At 33.3% G+C, this 9,415-nt stretch overlaps 2 protein-coding genes across 2 annotated transcripts; both read left to right on the top strand.

Moving 5' to 3' along the window:
- Positions 1-5,511: 5,511 nt before the first annotated feature.
- On the top strand, positions 5,512-5,736 carry B0H64DRAFT_316713 (uncharacterized protein; the record flags this gene model as incomplete). Its single annotated transcript, XM_062800298.1, has 1 exon — positions 5,512-5,736. The coding sequence occupies one exon, from the start codon at positions 5,512-5,514 to the stop codon at positions 5,734-5,736; it is 225 nt and encodes a 74-aa protein (XP_062662272.1).
- A 2,130-nt stretch (positions 5,737-7,866) lies between these two features.
- B0H64DRAFT_318579 (uncharacterized protein) lies at positions 7,867-8,208 on the top strand (the record flags this gene model as incomplete). Its single annotated transcript, XM_062800395.1, has 2 exons — positions 7,867-7,976; positions 8,133-8,208. Coding segments are annotated over 2 exons (186 nt in total), but the record flags the coding sequence as incomplete, so codon positions are not given.
- Between the last annotated feature and the right edge of the window lie 1,207 nt (positions 8,209-9,415).

Here is a 9,415-nt window from a genome sequence, read left to right as displayed (position 1 = left end):
CTATCTTTCTTAAGCACTAGGAACTAGTTATTACAGTAGCTCCTATAACCTTCTTCTATAATACTGTACTAGATTCTTTACTATAGTAAATCGACTATTTTCTATATTAAAGGCTTTGGGATTAGGATACTATAAGTCTACTAGGTACTATAGGGAATAGTCTTAATAACCTAGGGTGGAACTATATTATAGAAAATACGGTTATATTTACTAAAATCCTAGGCTAGTATAGCCTCTCGGTTCTTTAAGATCTGAATAAATATTCGGGCCTTCTAGTTAATAAGACTACTTTCCACTTTAGCCATTATATCTATCAGTCTCGATAGGGTAAGCCTTATCCCTAATTTAAGGTCTGAGAACTATAGTATAATTAGGCCATCCTACTCTGATCCAAACTATATCTTTTTCTATACTACTACTAAACGTTTTTCCCTCTAGTTCGGATTACCATCGGGTATTAATCTATCTAAAATTATATAGTCTACTAGTTTAACTTTCATAGCTATTATCTTATATATAGTAAATGTCCGGAGGCTGGCGGGTCCTTTCCGAATTACCTTAGCAAGTATGTAGCACCTAATATAGTTAAGAAAAGTCTTAACCTTCTGGACTGTCTCTAATAGTACTAGATCCTTCGGAGTCTCCTATCTAGAAGGGGAATATAAAGAAGAAGAAATATATACTAGCATATAAAGAAGGGGTAAATAACAATTTTTCAAAACTAGGTTAAAAATTACCTTACCTTCTATATCTCCTATAAAGCCCAAAGGTTCTTTACTCTCTTAAAGCTCTATCTAATTAGGGGTCCTTTCGGTAGTTTAAACCAACCTCTAAAAAAGTTTATTTAGGAGTTACTTCAAGCGGTGTAGGCCCGAGATCTCATCCGAAACTATATAGGCTTTAATAAGCTTATTCCTGATAATATAGTTTATAGTAACTAGATAGCTGTTACTATAGTCGAAGGTTAGGGATATATTACGAAGGAATAGTATCCCTAATAGGATATTATAGCCCTTTATATCGCCGTCTAATATAAAGAAGTATTCTGTAATAGCATTCCTAGCTAGGATGATTTTTATAAAGACTTCTCCTATAAACGGTTTAGACTAATATAATCCTTTCGAAACAACTTCTATAGTCTGGATAGGAAGGCTATACTTCTTCGCAAGGTCTAGAGTAATTATATTACATTCCAACCCTAAATTAAGAAATATAAGCTCCTTATTACTATAGATATCCTTAAACTAGTAGTAAAGGTTCGGCAAGGTATATATCCGGATAATCACTCTAAGCTCTATCTTTTAACTGAATATAAACTAACTATAGGGTATCTTCAACAATTCCTCTACTTATATAGTTAAAGGCTTATTATAGCTACCTTAAAAGAGCTTTTCCCAAAACCCTCCCTAAACCACCGACTATAGGCTATCGGTTATAATACTAAAGATCGCTAAAACAGTTTCCCCCTTCTAGTCAATACCCCGATAATTTCCTAAATTATTAATATTCGTCTTTACAGACTATAGGAGTCCCTTACCTTCCTTAGATACTATACAGGCTATATCTTACTCTAGGATACTAGAACCCTTATAGTTAATAACCTTATAGGACGAACCGGCTATACAAATATAGGCTAGTAAAGCTTTATAGTATACCGGAGAGATCTTTAGGAGGTTATCTATAGTTAATAAGGATTTAACTTATAAAGATTTATAGACCAACTCCTTAAGATACCCTACCGCATCTAACTCTCAGGCTTTATCGGATATCACTTCTTTCTTAACCAGCTTCTTTCCTATAGCCGAAGATAGTTATACCCTCTAGTTAGCTAAAGAAGGCCTAAGCGGATATTTAAGAATTGTCTTCCGGGCTTTCCGGACCTCATCGCTATCTTAGATACTGTAAAGGGGTCCCTCGCTCTTAACTTCTTAAAAAAGGTATTTCAGCGGGGGTACTCCTTATACTATTGTAATTACTTCTTCTACTTCTACTTCTTCTACTACTCTAGCTTCTTCTACCCAGGCTTACTGTTAGGCATTGTTATATAGCTCTTCTAGGTTCTTCTGGACGTACTGCTATACTATAGTATAGCCTCCTTATTCTCGGTCTATAAAGAAGTTTAACGATCTGGCTATAGTATAGGCGAAAAGAGATCTAACTATAAGGTTACTGCTTTCAGTAATATAGTTAATAGAAGTATAGATAGATTCTTAGGGTTAAGCTACTTTATTAGCCTCTCGGATAAACTTAGCGTTAGTAATCAAACTAATATCGGGCTTATACTCCCGCCCCTACTTCGATCTGTAGGCTGTATACCAGTCTTAGTATAGTCCCTAGCTAGTCAGATTAGGGCATCTAAAAGTATAAGCTCGAACAATATATATCTAATCTCCGTAGTTAGCTGCTTTATCTATATCGTTTCGGTCTACTCCCACCCGATATTATTATATACTAATATAACTACTACTTTTAAGAAACTAATTAAAACCCTCTTTTTCTACTAATCCTTTATAGATATCTTTAGAAAGGGTTGGATATCCAATAATAAAGTAGGTAGTAAGGCCGTAGTAGTAACAGTCTAAAGGGTTCTGAGATCTAGAGTTAGGTTTAAATCCCTCTTCGTTTCTCCCTAAGCCTCTAGAGTAGCTACTATTATAGCTATCTCAACCTCTGTAGGCACTTTATATATAGGTTCTAAATTCTTCTACTTTAGTATTAGAGATCCTAGTTCTAATAGTTCTAAACTTCTCGATTACTCTAACATAACCTTTCTCGAGATAGAACTTATTAATCCTTAATTCCTCTAAACCAGCTATTAAATCGTTAATATCCTATTTACAATCCAAGCCTATCTAGATATCGGAAGTAGATATAAATATCATAGTAGGTAAACTTTTTATAACTATAGTAAACTAGTTAATAATACTACCCTACTTTACTTTAGCTAATTTAGGCTCAAGTTTATAGAATATAGTACCTACATTTATACCGTTATATAAACATTTCTAAAGGAAGTTATAGAACTTGGACTATTCGAGGAAATTAACATTATCTTTGAAGTTCTAATATAGTCTATACCTAGCTTAGAATATACCTAGTAGTTTATCCCAGATCTTATTAACAGCATTAATCTTTATATAAACCTTCTTCTTCTTTAATACTCTAGTTAGGAGGACCTTAACCTTTTCCAAATAGTTATAGATACTTTAAGTATCCAGGCCGTAGGTACCCTTAATAGCTCGGTTAAACTCTTTAATTAAATTATTCTTATAGAAATCGTTCTACTACTATCTTTCTTTAACCGTTACCTCGAAATAAACCTAGATATCTTTCTTATCTTTATCCTAATTATCAATAATCTCTTAAAGGTTATCGTTATACTATTGTAGGAAGTATAGGATCTTATCGTATTCTTCTACCCCGCTATACTTACAGAAGGCTTTTCCGAATCGTTCTAAGTAGAGTATAGATTTATACCCTTTAAAAGGTCCGGATAGGCTGTTATCTAACTAGCTGAGGAATAGGTTCCGGAATATCTTAGCGAGTTAATCCGCTATCTTATCGATTAAACGGGCTTAAGGAGTATTAGTTACTAAAAGCTTAGAGGCTAGAGTATCTAAATTAACTAATATGGTAGTTTATATAGAGGCTAGTATTAAAATTAGAGTACCGTCTATTGAGATCGCTACTTATCTAGAGGGAGGGCTAGTTAGTAGAGGTATTTACGTTATATAAAGGTAGTAAATATCCGTTTATCCGATTTCGATCGAGATACATACTATCGAATTCTAATACGGATTTTGATTCCTTCCTATATACCGAGTCCACAACCCTCCATCCTTTTTAGATCTTTACCCTCTAACTATATTGCTCCAGTAATTATCTATCTTCTTAAACTAATAGTATCCTTCCTAATATATATTCCGAAGGAGGTTATAGATACCCTAGTAAGTTTGCTTAGCTAAGCCGAATACTATAATTATTATTGTTATTAATCCGTTTAAAATAAGCTATACTAGGTAGAGAAAAGTCGGCTAAACTAAGGTTAAACCTACCTCGAGGAGGTAAATAAGAAGTTAAATATTATATCGGTTATCCAAAGATTGTTATTCCGGATTCTATTATCCTACTTCTCTATAATAGACCGATCGCTTTTCGCGTATCGATCGCCTACTAGTTAGAAGAATCTCTTAGGGATCCGATTATCGTTTTTATTAATAAGTTAGCGGAGCCTTTCTCCTTTAAGCTTAGTTCGGCCAGATTAGTAACCCTTAATCCTTTATTAGAGGTTTCGTCGTTATTTTTCGAGTCTTACAGCCTCTACCTTATAAATTCTCTCGTAACTAAATCCGTCCTCTCAACGAATTGTCCTTCTGGTCAGAAGGTTCTATAGCCCAGTTTAGACCTAGAGCAAAGCTCCTCCCCGATTAAGCCCCTATTTAAAGTAGCGATATACCTCAAAACCATACATACCACCAAACACTTATAGTAAGTTACGTACCACATACACGTTGTAATGTTAATGTTATATAAGGGAGGAATTAGCTTAGAGAACAATCTTCAATACTACAGATCCTACGACTGTAGAATCAATGCACCTGCGTACGTAGCCTTCTGGTTAGAAGGCCGCGGTTATAACTACTGCAAAAAGAGGTCACTTCAACAAGTACGGAAAAAGAAATAGAATTGTATGCCCCGTAAACTCTAAGAGGGCTTGAGCCTCTAACTAAATACAAGGACGCCCTAGGCGGACGAATGCGACGAAGAAACGGAAAAACGAAAATTCCAGACCCTATGTCCCTCTGGTCAGAGGGAGCTCGTTGCCCCAGTTCACTACTAGCAACGATAAAGATAATAGAGCTGAAACTAACCCCGAGGTATTCTCTAACTTTATACTACCTAGGGTTGAGAATAGTAATAGCGATAGTACTAATAGTAACCTAAATACTATTAAACTTAAAGCTATAGTATCCGAATCTAACTTAGAAAATAAAGGTATCTAGATACCCCCTATTAGGTTCTTCCTATTATAGTGCCTCTAGGGCCTAGTACTAATAATGGATAATAGCTATTATTAATGCTAATACTCTTTGCAATAGCAATCTTAAGAAGGCTATAGCTTATATAGTATATTCGGTAATCGAACTTAATAATGCCCTTAGGGCTAGTAAATATAAGGAGTATATCTAAGTTAGTAGGTAACCTTCTAATAATATTCCCTTTAATATTAATAAGATTTTAAAGGAAGTTACTACTAAAGTGCCTCCTCTATACCCTAATATTAAAGATATATTAGTACTAGTTCCGATATACCAGAATAAGTTTATCTAGACTACTATATTTGAGAAAGCCCTTACTATATTTACTAACCTTACTAAGCTTAGTTGCTAAAACTAGGTATTGCTTTAGAAGCTTCTATTCCTTATTTATAATAAGGATAATAATATACTAACTATAATATAGAGCCTGTCTAAACAGCTCTCTACCCTCTGTAATTGTATATATAGCTAGATGCTAATAATATATATATATAAGGCTAATATTCCCCTTAATATCTTGAAACTCCCTACTATACTAGCTAGCCTAAAGCTAGAGGAACGGTATAAAGTTAAGGCTATATATACCCTCCTAGAGGCTAAAACCACTACCGCTACAACTACTAGAGCAGCCGCCCAGATTACCTATAAGAAAGGTAGAGAGAGCACCGAAGAGCACCGAAATATATACTATAGCTAGGGAGGCAGATAACGCAAAGCTCTATATAGACCAACTTAGCGAGACTAGCAGTAACCTTAAGAACCTACCGAAGCCTATAATACAATTAACATTCTTCGACCCTCTAACTATTTTTAAGAACCTTATTAAATTAGATATTAGATATAAGGTATACTCAGGCCCTAGACTCTTTATTAATAACCTATATAAGCTATTTAAATTATATATTTGGTTATTATTAGTCTATACTATATCCGGCTACTTTGTTTATATCGTTATTCCTAGAGAGTAAGAACTAGTAGTATTTCTATCTAACTAGGTATATTACCGCTATATGCTTAGGGATTGTAACTGGATGTACTATAAGATTAACGACGAGTTTAATAAGGTATTAAATCTATATATTGGCTATATATATAGTGTTAGGTTCGACTACTATATAAAGCTCTATATTATAGAACCTAACCGACTCTATTTATAGATCTAAGAGGTATATAGGTTTAGTAACCTTAACTAGGAACTTATTAGTACTGCTATCGACCTACTATAGACTAATCGAGAGCTTATTCTTACTATTACCTTAGCCTATATCCTAGAGATAAGTATATATAGCTACCTCTATATATATATCGACTAGTATACCAGCAAAGTATATAATAACCTAGGTTAGAAGCTACCTCGATATATATAAAGGTCCTTACTAGAGCTATTTCCGAAATATAATAAACCTATATTTATTCCAAAGTACCAGCTAGACAAATAGTATAAATATTACTATATACTAGTAATCTACTAGGAGGCTAATTATATCTAATAGGCTTAAGAGGTCTAGGAGGTCCGGCTACTCTATTATATATATCCTATCTAGGGAGAGCTAGAACTTTATTATTTTAGTTAATAAATATTTAAGGAAGATTAGGATTAAGTAAAGGGTAATATACCTATTATATCTTTCCTACATTTCGATTTCATCGATAGCTTTAGTATATTCTAGAACTTATATTATATACTAATAGGGTTTTACTTTACCCTAGCTAGCCTTACTAGAAAGGAGCACCTATTATCCGGTAATATATTTCCTCTTATATTTAGGTAAATAATAGTTCTTTACCCTACTAGATTTAATAGGTAGCTTGATAGCCCGCTAATACCAAAATTCACAGGCCCTACACATCCAACTTTAGCGATATTATTAAAGCCCTAAAAACTATAGCCTAGCTAGATACTAAGTTAATAGTAGTTAACATTAATAATACCCTAACCCAGCTTTATATATTCACAATATACTATATCGCAGATATACTATAGGTAGCCGAAAACGAAGGTATTAAAGGCCCCCAGATATATAAGTTTTATTACTACTACTTTGCTAGCTCTAGTTAATAGGCGGTTAACCCTAATATAATGTTTAAATTTAACTATATTATATATAGCTAATACTATTTCCAACTACTAGAGATATAGTAAATACTATACTCTCTATAAACTAGCTTAGACTATAAATAATATAGCTTATAATAGGGCTTAGCCGAGCAGGTTCCGATACTTTATTACCTATTACCGGCTTTAGACCTAGTTATAGCTAACCCCCTAGATCTAGGATACTCTAAACTTAACAGTCTTAACAACTTAATATATTTCTTACTATATAATAGTATTCTTATTAAATTAGCCCGGATAGAGTATACTATTAAGCTCTAGAGCTAGCCGTTCCTACCTAGGTAGACTTACCTCTAGTTATCTATCCACTACTTATCTAGCTATAAGATATCCTACTATAGGTAATAGGCAGTTATTGCCCCAGCTTTTCTTCTTTACTAGCTTAAACAAAAGTATATTCGGCCAAGATTTCTAGTATAGGTAGAAGGTACTATAGGGAGAGAACCGGTCGAGTTAGTTATCAAGGTAATAACTATAATTACTAAGAGCAATACTATAACAATAGGAGGTTACATCTCTCGAGAGGACCGGGCGGATTTAGCATATATTATCTACCGGATATAGTATCTATTTAATTAGCTATATCTCTTTATAGCAGTAACATCGGCTAGCTTAGCTAATATATTACAGGCCGGAACTCTAGGGCTTTAACCGGTTGAAGAGGTTCTATTATTAGAAACGGATAACTCGGGTTAGGTACTTTAGTACTAGAATAATACCCTCCGGCCCAACATCTATATCGGCGTATATTATATAATATTTATAGAGGAATATATACTTCCTGTAAACTGTAATATCCTAATAGACGAGAATCTATATCGGTAAGCTAAGTTTGAGGGACTCTATATCTGGGAAATCTTTACGTAAAAAAAAGAAACCTCTTAGCAGCTAGTAGGGTATGATAGGGTGCTCCTACTACTATACTAACCTCTAATTGGTTTTACTGAGATAGATTTACTAACCCTAGTATTCCCTAGATACTTTAAGATTTATATCTATAAAATAAACTATTTTAATATTAAAAAGGTACTACTTATAAAGGTTAACTTCTAAGAGATGTTATAGCTTATACTTTATAATATATTTAAGTATAAAGATCTAGAGTTAACTATAGAGATATAATTGCTATATTAGTAATACCTAACTCTATTTAATAAAATTCTTTCCTATATAGACTAGGATAACTTTTAAGAGGCTCTATTAGAGAGTAATAACTATAAGGTTAATAGTAAGTAGTTAGTAAACCGGAACTATATCTTACCCTTTATAATTAACTAGATCCCTAATGAATAGGTTACTATAATATACCTAGCTAATAACAATAACCAGCTCTTATAGAAATCCGGTAATCTTAATATAATATTAGTATAGTATAACTAGATCTGGCTAGCCTATTAGTATAAGTATAGGAAACCGGTATAGCACCCCTTTTTCTTTAAGAGCCGGACTATTTAATAGTTCTGGAAGTTCAGCTTTACTAATCGGTATATACTATTTTACCCCTATACCTACTAGTACCAGCACCCCCTTAAGCCTGCCAGTACCAGTACCCCTTTAAGCCTATAAGTATAGAAGGAGAGTTAATAGCTTAGTATCTAAATTGCTATATAGCGATAAGGTCTAATACCAAAGCTAGTAATTATATCTACTAGATAATAGACAATATTACTAGCCTTAACTTTATCTATCGAATATATAAGTATTATATAGACTTTTATTATAAGGTTTATATACGAGATTCTCTACTTAATCCCCTATAAAAGTAGCCCCTTCTCCTCTAGCTATACCTATATATAAGAAAGCTCCCTACCTCTAAAGAACGGTCGAGTCTTAAATACTAAAATACTATATAAAATAGACTTATAACTTTAATAACGAGTATCTTTAGTAGCCTAGCAGCTATTGAGCCTGCTAAAGTTCTATAAGTAAGTATAGGGAGTTAGATTTACTATAAAGGTTATCTTAATCTCCTATAAGCCCTTAATAGATTTTACTTAGAATTCTAAAAGAGTATATTTTATACTATAGTAAACTGTTAGTATAGTAGCTTATACCTATTACCACCTTGGTATTTTTCTATAGTATTAAGCTTTTATTATATTCTTTTACCTTTTTACTACTTAGTAAGTCTTAGCTAGTACTTATCTCTCTACTATCAGTGATATACCCTCTAGGGCCAACCCCCTATATCAAATAATAGGGACTCCCTTAATATAGAGTACTAACCTCTATCTCTAATAGGGAATCCAATAACCGCTTT

The sequence above is a fragment of the Chaetomium fimeti genome, assembly GCF_033439085.1.
Source record: "Chaetomium fimeti strain CBS 168.71 chromosome Unknown B0H64scaffold_2, whole genome shotgun sequence".
Taxonomy (NCBI): domain Eukaryota; kingdom Fungi; phylum Ascomycota; class Sordariomycetes; order Sordariales; family Chaetomiaceae; genus Chaetomium; species Chaetomium fimeti.
This window is presented reverse-complemented; position numbering and strand designations above follow the sequence as displayed.